Source organism: Coptis chinensis, chromosome 1 (genome assembly GCF_015680905.1).
Source record: "Coptis chinensis isolate HL-2020 chromosome 1, ASM1568090v1, whole genome shotgun sequence".
Lineage (NCBI taxonomy): Eukaryota > Viridiplantae > Streptophyta > Magnoliopsida > Ranunculales > Ranunculaceae > Coptis > Coptis chinensis.
Genome location: NC_141456.1, coordinates 46,885,827 through 46,900,378, shown reverse-complemented (window position 1 = coordinate 46,900,378; position 14,552 = coordinate 46,885,827). Strand labels below are relative to the sequence as shown.

At 34.8% G+C, this 14,552-nt stretch overlaps 1 protein-coding gene across 2 annotated transcripts; it reads left to right on the top strand.

Moving 5' to 3' along the window:
• The first annotated feature begins 3,006 nt into the window (after nt 1–3,006).
• LOC147524305 (LRR receptor-like serine/threonine-protein kinase EFR) lies at nt 3,007–13,662 on the top strand. 2 transcript variants are annotated; one of them, XM_086602899.1, is made up of 3 exons: nt 3,007–6,025; nt 9,218–9,325; nt 12,738–13,662. In XM_086602899.1, the coding sequence occupies exon 1, from the start codon at nt 3,345–3,347 to the stop codon at nt 5,166–5,168; it is 1,824 nt and encodes a 607-aa protein (XP_086459025.1). In that variant the 5' UTR covers nt 3,007–3,344; the 3' UTR covers nt 5,169–6,025; nt 9,218–9,325; nt 12,738–13,662. The 2 variants fall into 2 exon arrangements, with proteins under 2 accessions (XP_086459025.1, XP_086459017.1); XM_086602891.1 differs by lacking the exon at nt 12,738–13,662 and adding an exon at nt 9,469–9,939.
• Nucleotides 13,663–14,552: the final 890 nt, after the last annotated feature.

Here is a 14,552-nt window from a genome sequence, read left to right as displayed (position 1 = left end):
ATAAAGAAAGTTTTTTCGGGTTTTTCAGTTTTGGTATTTCAATTTTTTGGTTTTTAGTTCGAGACTTCGAGTTTTTAATTTTGGTATTTCAATTTTTAGTTTTAGTTCGAGTGCCAATTTAAACTAGGCCCGCCCACAAGAGGCCCACCAACAACGCCACTTGCATCGCAACAGAGGTTATACCAGATTAACGTGTACATTCCTAAAAAATTGTTACAACGAAAACAGCATCGCAAATGATCCATTAAGCTTTAGCAAAATGATGACCGCGTTTTTAAATTGTATTTTCTGTTTTTTTTTAAAAAATATAATTACAACCATTTACAACGCAAGAGGCGTTCTTTGTACATAAATCCCTCTACAAGAAAATTGATAGCACGCCTAATTTTTTGCAGCCCCAAAAGGCGTCGCAATACGTGACTTGTAGCAACAATTTTTCGGCGTTGCAAAAGGGTGCGCTGCTAAAGACCCCTTCTGTTGTAGTGTAACATTTTCACAATGTATGCACATTTTTTTATTGGTCATATTAAAAAATGTGTACTAAAAACACAAAAAATACCACACGGACGAGTCGCCTTTTAAATATTGATATAAGTAATTATGTCACTCAACAATAAGTTAAATAAAACCATATATTTAAGCGGTTGTAACTTGGAAGCTATATTTTTAGATTATTTACAACATTAAATACTAATAAAAACTACATATTACACTAATAAATAAAATTTAGTAAAATATAAATGAATGTTTTGAGTATTTATATCCTTTATTTCGATATTTTTTATGTTAAAAGTACGATAACATTCGGTTCTGGTTCTAGTCCAGTTTTTCTGTTTAAATCGGTTCGAGTTCTATATGGTCTGGTTTTTTTAGTACCCGTTTTTTTAGTACCCCGTTTTTTACCCATTTAAGTAGGAACTATTAGGGCTGGCAATGGGTTGGATCGGTACGGATATAGGCAAATCCAAAACCGATCCGCTTTTCAACAATACAGACCCAGAACTGGACCCGATCCGAATGGATATTTGAGTTAGAGAACCAGAACCGAACCGAAAACTTTTTTTTGATTCCGGATCCGATCCGTTCTGAACCAATAAGCTCAATTTCAACCCGGTGAACCGAGTTTTTAATAATTGGATCCTAATTTTCGTTATATAAATATTAAATAATTTTTTTTTTGCTAAACACAAAAACAAGGTACACAAATCAAAAAGGCATAATGAATGATTTGAAATCCAAATTTGTAAAAGAGGATTTTTCTTTAGATAGAAACCATCTTTTTATTATGTAAAAAAATATCGTAATATTACATATATATTTTGCATATCTTATTTTAGAACTTTAAATATTTCAATGTTGTATAAGGTAATAGAAATATATGGTCGAGGAAAATTAGGAAGAATAAGACTAATAATTTTAATTGGATTAGGCCCATAACGGTTCGGTACATACTTAATCCAGAACCAATCCAATAAGAGTCCAGTTTTGATTTTCAAGACCCAGAACCAATCCAATATGATAACTATCTGTCCCACACCCGTTTTTATTGGTTCGGACCGGATCGGGTATCGGTTCTTACCCGACCCATTGCCAGCCCTAGGAACTATAACCATGATTTTTTATGCAGTTCCGGTTCCGGTTAAACGGGTACCATTGACAGCCTCACATGTTTCACTTGCGAAACATGTCTTATTAATCATGTCCATCCAGGGAATTATCCGAGAGCCAGGTAGACCAAGCCACTTAGTTGATCCTTCTACAATTTGTTCGAATTTCACCTTGGTTATCAGTAAGGGGACTTAAATTACCCATTTTCAGCATAGAATTTGTGAAATCACTCAAGAAAGCTCTGGGATCGTAACTATATGCTCTCACAATAGAACCCGTTGCAGCACCATTGAATAAGACTTGGTCGGAATGAAGTAGTCCTCGTCTATTCATCAATGCTTGGAAATAACTATTTCCAAATCGATTAGGACTTTGTTTGGCTAGAGGAGCCAAATTATTGTCCCCAGGAGAAACGCGAGGAGAATTAGCCAGTACTAATCAGCCTGTACTAATCTCGGATAACTAGGATCAATGTTGGTTTCATTGTATATTCGGTCCCTAAATAATGCACAACGGGCTTGGCAGTGTGTGCACCAGACAATGCCCGACCATTAGTAAATCGTTTGCTTTTGAATTTTGCCGATAGTAGGTTTAGGTCCTCAAAAAAGGCTGGAAGATCAGTTGTTCTAGCTGGACTTGGTGCTCTAGCATCTCTTCTTCCTACTGGGATTGCATAAGATGGTCCCCCACGCTGTTGCAACATATTCAACGAAATTAGATAGTAGAATAATTTTGCGTTGATATAATTTATAATTAAGTTTCATCATTTGAACACATTATAGTTTAAAATTACATTACTAATCCAGTACATTTTAGTTTGATGAAATGTTTGTGAGAACGTTTTCAGTCAAGTCTTTGATGATATTGAAGTTTACTAGTCTTCGAAGAAGCTTAAAAGTTATGAGGTATGACATATACAGTCCCAAGTCCAGTTCAAGTCTTTGGTGATATAGGACCGAGAATTTAATGGATATGGAACGCGGTAAGTGCTTAAAACAGTTTGAGAACACTCAGAAGGTGCTTCTCTTGCAAGCATTCTCATTGGTTTAGTCATGGACATCGATGAAGTCTAAGTTTTGATGATATTGACTTGACAATCAAGTCTTTGGTGGTATTGATTTATGAGTTAGTGCAGTCGGAAGTGTTTAGTCATATACATGGAACTTGTGACAGGATACAATTCAAAGTCTTTGGTGATACAGGGACGGATAAATTTGATGGAAATGGATGTATGGAACGCACTAAGTGCTGAACCATCATTCCAAAGTGTTTACATCCTTTGCACATTTTGTAACCAAGTTCTCACTAAGAACTTAACCATCATTCCAAAATCTTGCCAGAGAAGACCATAAAACACTTCAAGAAATGAAAACAAACAAAGTCCCAAAATTAAAAATCAGAAAGAACAGATAAAAAAAAGTAACTCCATTGAAAATTTCACTAAAGTTTGTCTATAGTTTCTGCAAACAAAAGAATTTCGACAAAACACCTATAAAGACATGGTTACTAACAAGCATCAGTATGAAAACTGTGAAATCTGATTCCAACATTTGCTCTAGTCCAAAAAACTTAGAAATCTCACGTCTAAGAAAAATAAATAATAAAAATAACAAAATAGGGTAACTTTTTCCATTCAAGATAATGCTGCGCATAGAGTGATGTTTCCTCTCCCTATGATCTTTACTATATAATAATACCTCCATCTTTCCTCTCCCTCTTCATTCCATTTGCCAAATATGATTTCAAAGTTGAAATTTCCACAACTCAATAACCTTTATTTTCTTAGTATCTTCCTATTCTGTTCACTTAACCAATTAATGCTACAAACAGAAGGCTCAAGCAACGACACTGATCTTGTCTCTTTAATCGTCATCAAAGAAAAAATACAAGGAAGCTTAAGCTCGTGGAACCAATCCTTCCATTTCTGCCAATGGCAGGGTATTACATTCAGCAACCGTCACGAACAAAGGGTCACCACACTTGACCTTTCTGACCGGAGTTTAGTTGGCAACATTTCACCGCATATCGGTAACCTTAGTTCCCTTCAGTTCATTATCCTCCGAAACAACAAATTCTACGGAGAAATCCCAAAAGAAATCGGTCACTTGTTTCGCATTCGACATCTCATTATCACCAATAATACTTTTGGAGGTGAAATTCCTGATAGTCTCTCACAGTGTACTGATCTCAGGGTATTGAACTTGGATGAGAATAATCTCTCTGGCCGAATTCCTTCAGAACTTGGCTCGTTATCAAATCTTGTTTTTTTGTCTCTTCAGACAAATAATCTCAGTGGAGAGATCCCACCTACTTTAGGTAATCTCTCTTCTCTTCAAATCATTACAATATCAGAAAATAGTTTGGAGGGAAGTATTCCAGATACCTTTGGTAGATTGTCAAGCTTAACAACTTTCTATGTTAGTACTAATAGATTGTCTGGTGGAGTCCCACTATCAATATACAACATCTCATCTATATATCTTTTTGATATCGGCGGTAACAACTTTACTGGTACTCTTCCACCAGATATTGGCATCACTCTTCCTGATCTCTCAAGGTTAATTGTTACCGGAAGTCAACTATCAGGATCTCTTCCAATGTCATTAGCTAATGCTTCTAAGCTCCAAGACTTAGATTTAGCTGATGCCAAATTCACGGGACAAGGTCCAACTAATTTGGGAGCTTTGCAAAATCTATATTGGTTAAATTTGGCAGAAAATAATCTTGGAACGGGGGAGGCTAATGATTTAAGTTTTATCACTTCTTTGACAAACTTAAGTAATCTGGCCATGTTCTCTTCGGAGCTAAACAATTTTGGAGGTGTTTTGCCAAACTCTATTTCCAACCTGTCTACCCAAATCACGGAGTTGTATCTAGGACGTAATCAAATATCAGGTGTCATCCCAGAAGGGATTGGGAACCTTGTCAACTTCATCGGATTAGGCCTCGAAGTCAATCACTTTCAAGGCAGTATTCCGTCTTCTATCGGAAACATTCAGACATTGCAAAATTTAAATCTGGAAAACAACAACTTGACTGGATTTATCCCATCATCTCTAGCAAACATTACTCACTTGTCCCTCTTGGCTTTATCAACAAACAGATTTGAAGGAAGCATTCCTTCACGTTTTGGTGATTTTCAACATCTGCAATCACTATACCTCCGTGGAAATAACCTAACCGGTGTCATACCTCAACAAATCTTTAGTATTTCTTCCCTATCGATTATGCTAGACCTCTCTCAGAATTCTTTCTCAGGCCCCCTATCTCTAGAAGTGGGCAACTTAGGAAATCTTGGTGCCTTCGACGTCTTTGGAAATAAATTAGCTGGTGAAATACCAAGTACTCTTGGTAACTATTTAAGTTTGGAAGAACTTTACTTCCAGAATAACTTTTTTGAAGGAACAATTCCTCAGTCCTTGAGTTCTGTAAAGAATATCCGATATATTGACATATCAAGCAACAACTTGTCTAGTCAGATTCCAACATTTTTGGAGAGCTTTCGATATCTCCAAAGATTGAATCTGTCCTCAAACAAGTTTGAGGTGAGGTACCAATAAAAGGTATCTTTTTAAAAGCACAAGTTCAGCTTCAGTTGCTAGAAATTTCAAGCTTTGAAGGGTCTTCAAGAATTGAAACTTCCAAAATGTCAAATTAAAGATACTGAAAAACAAGGAAGGCCTCTTGCTTTCAAACTAGCAATCGCACTCAGTATTGCCTTCGTTTTGGTTTTGGCATCATGTTTCCTCATTCTTTATTGCAACAGAAAGTTGAAACTCAATGTTTCTTCTTCGTCTCAAAATCAAGATTTGAAGGTTTCATATAGAGATCTTTTTCGAGCTACTAGCGGTTTTTCTCCAACTAACATTATTGGCTCAGGTAGTTTTGGGTCCGTCTTTAAAGGAGTCCTCCAGCAAGATGAAATGATTGTTGTAGTTAAAGTTTTCAACCTTCACCGCCCAGGTGCTTCCAAGAGTTTCATGGCTGAGTGTGAATCATTGCGAAACATCCGTCACAGAAATCTTGTTAAGATCCTAACTTGTTCTGGTACGGATTTCAAAGGCCGGTAATGATTTCAAAGTACTAGTTTTTCAGTTCATGCCAAACCGAAGTTTAGAAAAGTGGATGCATCATGACAGTGATGGACAAGATGATCCCTCAAGAAAACTAAACCTACATCAAAGACTAAACATAGTTGTTGATGTTGCATCTGCTTTTAAATATCTTCATCACGAATGCCATGTTTCAGTCATTCATCGTGATCTAAAGCCAAGCAACGTTCTTCTTGACAACGATATGGTGGGTCAAGTGAGTGATTTTGGTTTGGCAAAGCTTCTTTCAAGATTAATGGACCATTCATTTGATAATCAGAGTGCTTCAATTGGCGTAAAGAGAACTATTGGTTATGCTGCTCCAGGTAAAGATTTTAACAAGTTAATTACAACTCTAAAACTTAGGCAATAGTACTTTAGTTTATTGTGTTCATCAATCATGCTACTTGTGCTGGTGGATACAAACAACGTTATATTTGTCGTTAGTTCTAAACTTTTAATCCTATAAGTTTAGTGTCTTTAGTCTTTGGCAAAAGTTATGTAGTAATCCACTGTTCATTTAGAATCTGTTAACTTTTCTTCATTTCTTTGAACCACATCCTATTTTATTTGTTCTAGTTGTAAATAATTTTACTAACGAATATGTTTCTTCATTTGGTGGCCGGATATATAAATTGCAGAATATAGTATGGGTGGTGTGGCATCTATACATGGCAATATGTACAGTTATGGAATTATGGTATATATATATATATATAATAGCAAACCCTTTTCAAGCCTTCTAAAGGTGTCCACGTCGACAGGGAGATTACGAGAAATCAGGAGAGAAAAATTGAATTTTATCGCAGACCTCAAAAAGTTAAACATTTAAACCCAAAAAAAAACAATAAATTCCTCTATTCGTACTCATAAATACGAATAAAACTTTTTCCGCGAACAAAACACTAAATCCCAACAAAACAAATTCCTCTATTTTTCACAAAAAAACCCAGACCTACTTTTCTATCGTTTCTCCACTTTCCTTGGAGGGCTTGATGACCCAATTATAAAGGGTTTTCTTTGGTTTTGAATGAACGGTTGAAAAAAAAATTGAAGAGCTCTCAATGAGACGAAGAAGGAACTCTCATTGATGATGAAGGATCTCTCCAGGAAAAGAGTCTTAGATTTCCAAGTACCGATTACGCAACAAAAAGTTATGTCAGGGTTTTAGTTATGGATGGCTGGTAACTGTTTTGGAGAATTACAAGGTTCGCCTCTTGAACCCATTTGTGTCGATTGCTAATGAGATCCAGCTTCCCCCTTTAACAACGCGCTTTCGAATTCCATGACGAAAACCATGGAATTTGGGGATGCGAATATCTGCAAAAAGCAGTTGTCTCTGCAAACCCGGATCTAATCCCAATTATGCTATAATGGCAATCCATGGTACGGTGGGTTTAATCGCATAGCGTTCTTCAAGCCTAGCGACAAAGTTTGGACAAACGTAGACTCAACATACACACTTATTAATGACGTTATTTACTATGGCTATCAATTCTACTTTGTGGACGACTATGGAGAACTTTTTGGTTGTGATCTCAATCAACCTCATCATCCCAAAGTGTCAAGAGTTGCACCACCATTGATTTCTAAATTTGTTTTTTTTTTTTCACACTTGTGCTCTAACGCATGCCATTTCAGGTAAATTATTTTGTAATGCATCTAAACTGTCTTAGCTTTAATGGAAGAAAATAAATATAAATATGTTTGACTTGTGATATAAGCATAAATATATACCTACATTTGGACTGATTGATCATTATTTGAATATATTATATATGTAAGTATTACTTACTGACTTGATTAACTACCAATTGTAGTCGTTTCTGCTGTTCAAGTAATCCAATCAAGATCTGATAAGATTACTCAAAGTAAGCTTTTGACGTGATTATATCTGTTTTGGTCGCTGTTTCTGTAATGACTGTTGTGTGGTTAATTATGGAATTAACATAATGTAATAGCATTGGATGTGCAGCTCACTTGGTCATTATAGCAGTTGTAGTTCTTATTGCTCTATTCTTATTCCAACATTTTGGAACGAGCAAGGTTAGCTTCTCATTCTCTCCCATCATGCTACTTTGTTTCACATCAACTGCCTCAATTGGTGTATACAATGCTATCAAATACTATCCAACCGTCTTCAAGTTCATATCGCCGCACTTCATATACATCTTTTTCAAGAATAATGGCACGACAGGGTGGAACTCCTTGGCACAGTTGTTTTGTGCATAACAAGTAAATATTTTGGTGTTTTTCACATTCTATTAGTAAGTTTAGGAGTTTAACTTGACTCCACAAAACCCGACTTTCTTCTTCACGTAGAAAACCCAAACAAACACTATTCTATAACCCACCATACCTCTTCCCAAAACCCATCATATCATCTTTCCTTTCTCATCCCATAAAGATTAATCTACTGGGAATTAACTTCATAATGGTGGGCATAATGTATAATATCAGTCCCTTTTTGAGCTCTCTGAGGCTATCCACGTCACGAGGGGGATTACAAAAAAATAGGAGGGGGGAGAGAAAAATCAAATTTTACGTAGACCCCAAAAAGTTAAACACATAAACCCAAAAAACATCGTCATAAACACTAAAAAAAATCCTTTCTTCCCTGTCCAAAACCCTTTCTTCTCCCCCTCACTTATCAGATTCAACTTCGGTAAAGAACCCCACCGAATTATCTCTACTCCAAACTTACTCTTCAATCTGTAAGTTTCTTAATGACAAAAGGAATAAAATTTAGAAACTCTATTGTTTAAGTTTCTTAATCTAATCAAATACTTTCATTATCCTCAAAAATCTTCAGAGGTTCTATATTAGTTAGTCCTTTTACCAAGTACAAAGTATTTATTTGGTGGCAGTTAGTCACTGCTGCTGGTTTGGTGAGGGATCAAATTTTTGTTGGTGATACTAGCACAGAATACAAGAGTAGTGGTACAATAGTGGATGTTAAAGTTGATACTTGTTCTAATATAATGTAAGTTGAGATTTCTCAATAGAATTGCCAAATCTTTTTTATAGTTTTTGTTTGTCAATTTCTGCATACTCATGCTATTGTTTGGACTTTGCCACATGTTTTTCGTGTGGTATAAGATCACAAGCATTAATTGCTTAGGTTACTAGCTACGCATACTCATAGGTATCAACAATCGTAACTGTGAATGAAATCGTTCCATCTACCAAGGCGGCACTCAACTTTAAAATACTTGATCATAAGTCTGTCAAGGTTAGTTGATTGTGATAACTCGAGTGAAGTTAACAATTTCTGTTGTAGATTACCTCGACTTTTTTGTATCAATATAATTAAATTATCTTATCAATAGCTTGGTACTCAGAAGTCAGAACCAATAGATGGTCTAGTCCTTGATGATAGCATGTTACTAAAAAATGTTTCATGCTGTCTCTTAACAATTGTGCAGTTGAATCTTATGAGGTTTTCTTAAGTTTTGCTATCAGAACTTCTGTAGTTTACTAAAACACATTTCTTTTCTTTTACGTGTGTCTGCTATCAGCTGGATTTGCTCAACTCCTTACAATGGTAGTTCTACCATTATCGGTGGAAACTCAATGTCTTTCGATTTCTGCACAATTCTACATGATCCTGGAGTAGAACAATTCAGGTGAGAAAATGTCAAATTACTTTTCTGAATGAATCGTTAAATGAATTTCTGAATAAGATATTTAATGGATATTTTTGAATGAATCGTTAGAATAAGATATTTAATGGATTTCTGAATTATGTATAAACACATAATTAATGTAGATGCACATCTCTTGGCTGCTTTTGAACAGTAAGGAGAATCAGGTAAGTCTTTCCACTACTCAGAGTCAGTTAAATCTGCCCAAAACTTTGTTTCTGAACAACAAATAACTGCTTACCTATATAGAATACAAAGGGGTGGTTCTATTCAAACTTTTGGTTAAATGGGTGGTTCTATTCAACCTTTTGGAGTTTTTGTTGTATGCTTGCTATTCAAGAACGTTCTTTAACTGTTATTGCTTATAGTGAGAATACCATTTCTTTGTTGGGTATTGATACTGAAGTTTTTAGTGACTCTTTACTTGGTCTTGATGTCCGGTTATTGTTTACTCCTGCGTCCGGGGCGTCGTTGGCGAGGGCAGCTGCTTCGAGGGAGATTTCACTTGTAAACCAGATTTGGGTTCATTATAGGAATACCCAAAGACCGTTTTATGCTATACTACATAGGATTGATATGGGTATTGTGGTAGACTTGGAGCCGCTATGCTCGTTACCCTACCCTACATTTAAATTGTTGGGGGTCAGATAGCTGCGTAAACTTCATTTGTGAGGGGCGATTTCTAGGCTACAATCACTCCCTGGGGGAGATATTGGTGTGTTGTGTGATACTGTGGTGGAAAAAGTTCATGAGCTTACTGGGTATGATAGGGTTATGGTTTATAAATTTCATGAGGACGAGCATGGTGAGGTGTTGTTGGAGATAAGGAGTTGGTCTGATTTGGAACCTTACTTGGGGTTACATTATCCAGCAACGGATGTACCTCAAGTAGAATTGTGTTAGGATGATTTGTGATTGTCGAGCGGATTCTGTTAGTAACATCCAGAGTGAAGAACTGAAGCAGCCTGTGTGCTTGGTCAATTCCATTCTTCGGGATCCACATGGTTGCCACACAAAATATATGTCAAACATGGGTTCTATTGCTTCATTGGTTATGGCAGTAGGTGTCAACTGGAATGAGTCATCGAGTCAGCAATCCCTTTTCAAGCTCTCTCAACCTTTCCACGTCACCAGGGGAATTACGAGAAAGGTGGAGAAAAAAACTACGAAAAGTGATCAAAGCTAGCTAAACCTAAATAACCCCACGATTAAAAAAAACAACACTTTGATACGACAAACGCGCCCATCCAAAATACACATCTCTCATTCTTCCAAAATCAGGTATAAGGCTCAACGTATTGGAAGAATTAGGATTTCTGATGCTATTGTTGTATCATTAATTGTTGATGTATAATTAGGATTTCCAAAAGCTGTCAAAAAGAAAAATATAAGTGATGATTGTACCTAAGTACTAGACCTGTATACAAGCATGTTCCTAGATTTCGCAAGCTGCTAATGTTTACTGTCTTTTTTTATTATTGTTAATATCCGAGGTCACACATAGTTGTCAATACATCCTATGCTATTTTTTAGTTAATGCTTTCAGTGAACTTATTCTGTCTACACATTGGGTTATTGTGCATTTCTCTTTCTATGAAAATCTTGATTGGAGATTATTATTAATTCCATTAAAATGTATGATCTGAGGCTATCCACGTCAGCAGGGGGATTACAAAAAAAGAGGAGAGAAAAATGGAATTTTACGTAAACCTCAAAATTTAAACACTTAAACCCAAAAGAAAAAACAATTTGTCTCATAATAAAAACATTTCTTCCCCCTCAAAAACCTTCGTCATTGCTATAAAAAAAAAAGGAGTTTGAATGATCGGTTTTTCCCAAAAACGTCAAAACAAACCCGTGAAAAAACCTAAAAAACCAATCATTAGCAAACCCCAAATATTCATCACAACTTGAAGAAGAGATCCTATGTTTCATATGTTGTTGGGGGTTGTTGAGGCTATTGGATAAATGTCAGTTCTGTTTGCTCGAGTTACAGGGACACTTCTCACCATTAGTCCTCTGGTATGTTCTATAACTATAGAATGTAGTTTATTCTCTTAGATTGTTGATGCATCTAGCCTAAGTACTAATTTAAGGTATACTACATCTTTTACAAGTAGTATCTTAATATCAAATCAAGGTTTCTTCATTCCTTTTGAACTGTTATTACAAACTACAAGTAAAGAGAGAGTCCCAAGGGAATTGTGAATAATAATAATAAAAAAAATCATATTTTACTAATTTGTAATGTTTAAAGAAAGGAAATTAAGCTGTGTCAAGTATGCGCCCATGTCATTTAACTTTTTAGTCTCTTCCTAATCTTAAAATTTTCTTCAAGGTGCAATAATGGAAATTTGGAATAACGGCAGGATTGTAAGAATTTTAGTAAGATGTTCTTAGTAGGTTTTTTAGTATGACATTCTTACACTGTTTGTACCCTAGATTTAGGCAGAGTTTGATAATTCTATGACAGTATTTCACATAATTGATTACATATATATAAGTCGAGCTTTTAGAGTTTCTTGATTCTTATATATAACTATTATGATGCATTAGTATGTAGGATTATCCATGATTCGTGATTGTTACGTTGTTAGCCATTTGATTGTTTGATAAGAGCAATCTATGGTATATTGTTTTTCAAAAACCGTGATTCTTCGTACATTCCTTATGTTGTGCGTAGTGCTTAAACTAAGAGTAAGTACTCCATGTCTAATGACACTTCTTTGTTGAATAGCTCAAATTAATAAGTGAGATTAAGGTGCTTTGAGGGTCTAGAGCATAATGCATTTCCTTGATGCATTAGATCTATCACGAATGTGTCAAAGTGCAATTATCAAATTGTCAGAAAGATGGTACGAAGTTCTAGGAAAAGTGAGTATAATTTTGCTTTTTGTTTGTCATTTTTTTTGAAGAGGAAAATTCTGGTCTAAGAGATATTTTAAGAGGTAACATGACTCATTTTAGTATTGAAAAATTAGGAATATTTGTTTATTGTGCATTATGAGTTCAATGAATTGTTCTTGCTTCTGGTTCTGTATGTAACAATATGTGTGCTTAATTTTGCTAATTTGTGTCATGTTTTGATATTTCATTGTTGTTTTCTATTCCGAACACTTTTATTTTAATAAGTGCAAAGCCGGGTTAAGCCATTATCATGTCAGATTGTCAGCTAACAACTACAATACCAACTACAATGAGTTGTTTCTTTAATACAAGCTCCATTTACTTAACTAACCTTTTATTTCAAATTCCTAAGATATCGGTTGGAAATAGGGTGATAATAAGACAGATAGATAATAATCCTCCGTGGAAAACATATTGGGTTAACTTAATAAAGTCCATATAATAATTAAACAAATTATGTAGTTGTGTTTTTTTTCTTAATTTTCAGGTACCTATTAGAGGTTAACTATAACTTTGTGAATCCTATTTGTATCTCTCTCTTGATGATGGCCTCGATGGGTTGCATCTTTGCTGACATAGGTAAGTTTGTATATATATCCTTTCAAACAATGATTTCCAATTTTATAATATCAGAATTTAAATGTCAGTAGCTCACATAATAGAGGTTAATTGTAACTTTCTGAATCCCATTTGTATCTCTCTCTTGATGATGGCCTTGATGGGTTGCATCTTTGCTAACATAGGTAAGTTTGTATATATATCCTTTCAAACAATGATTTCCAATTTTATAATATCATAATTTAAATTCCAGTAGCTCACATAATAGGCATGGAAGAACTAAACTATGAATTTAAAATCCAAGTAGCTCACATAATAGGCATGGAAGAATTAAACTTTGAATTGAAAATCCATTTTTATAAACATGCTAGAAATTTTGTATAGTACGGTAATAACATCAATAGTCATTAGACAATTCGGTTTAATATAAAAAAAAAAATTTGAAATAAGATTTCTGTATTATATTATTCCTTCACAACAAGTATGATTTCATGTCTTATTTTATTATATTGTTTAACTACTGAATGTTGAGTCTTTATCTAATACACTTGCTTTTCATATGCAAATAAATATAAATGAACATAAATTGATATTAGCTTTTCATGATCTTAAATGGTTCATTTCAGTACCAACTCCAATTGAACCTTTATCAACGGTCCACCTACCCAAGGTTGTATGCAAAAACCCCTCTCAATGTTCATTCATAATTCAACACTTAAATTGCTAACGTAAAATATTTGTGAAAGTTTCACATGTCAATCGTTGAAGTTAGCGTGTAATCTCTAAATCGTGTCAATTTGTTACATTCGTTTCTAGAAAGTTTGTTGAATGATTTTTATTTTTTATGTTTTAGAGTTGCCAGATGCTACCTTCTTTTTCTTAGTTAGATTTTGTTTCTTAAGTCTGACGAATTAGAGGGAATTCTCTTTTGATTGAGTTGAGAATTCTCACTGTAGAATAATACATTTGCTTTGTCTTCTTCTAAACAATGATTACTTTGCACTTCAAAACCCCAACCAGAAATCCAAAGATTACTAGATCTATGCCACTCGAAAAGAAAACAGTGCTTAAGCAACTATTGAAAAACTTTTGGTTCAATTATATATCGCCTAGTGAAGCATTTCATGGGATTTATAGGCTTAAAATTAATAGAATACTCAATGTATTAACAAATGTCCTATTATCTAGAAAAAATGAAACACTCTTAAACAATCTTTCGAAATGACCTATATTTTTTTAAGGAGCCTATTTAAAAATGTTAGCAATTCAGGTTCTCTAATGAATCCAAAAGTGGCATATATGTCGCTGAGATAAAATACAATATTAAGCTAGGTCAAGGACATGGATAAGATAGATCGATAGAACTTTCTGTCACAATACCCGACTGTTGGATGTTGTCTTTTATAGGATATAACATGCATGAGTATAGGTAGTGGTGCGGGACATTTGCAACTGGACCATCTTCTTCTTGAGTGTTGAACTATTAATCTATGAAGGCACTACTTAAAGTGCTAGCATTTATTGGTTATAGATAGTTTTCTGGCCTATATACACAGTTGGATTTCTAGCCCTCTGTGAATAATATTTTCATTAAAGCTACCTAGGACCTGCTCCTAGAAAGAATATGCAATAGGTTGGTTGAGTGGAGGTTTAATGGCCAATTTAAGGCTTAAGGAAGGACATTGAGTTGATGAGTCCCACTCCTTTGTTTTTTTTAAAAAACAGTCACACTCTGATTAGCATC

Bases quoted from the DNA above. Each gene is read 5' to 3' on its own strand.
- LOC147524305 (XM_086602899.1), top strand. From the start codon at position 3,345: ATGATTTCAAAGTTGAAATTTCCACAACTCAATAACCTTTATTTTCTT.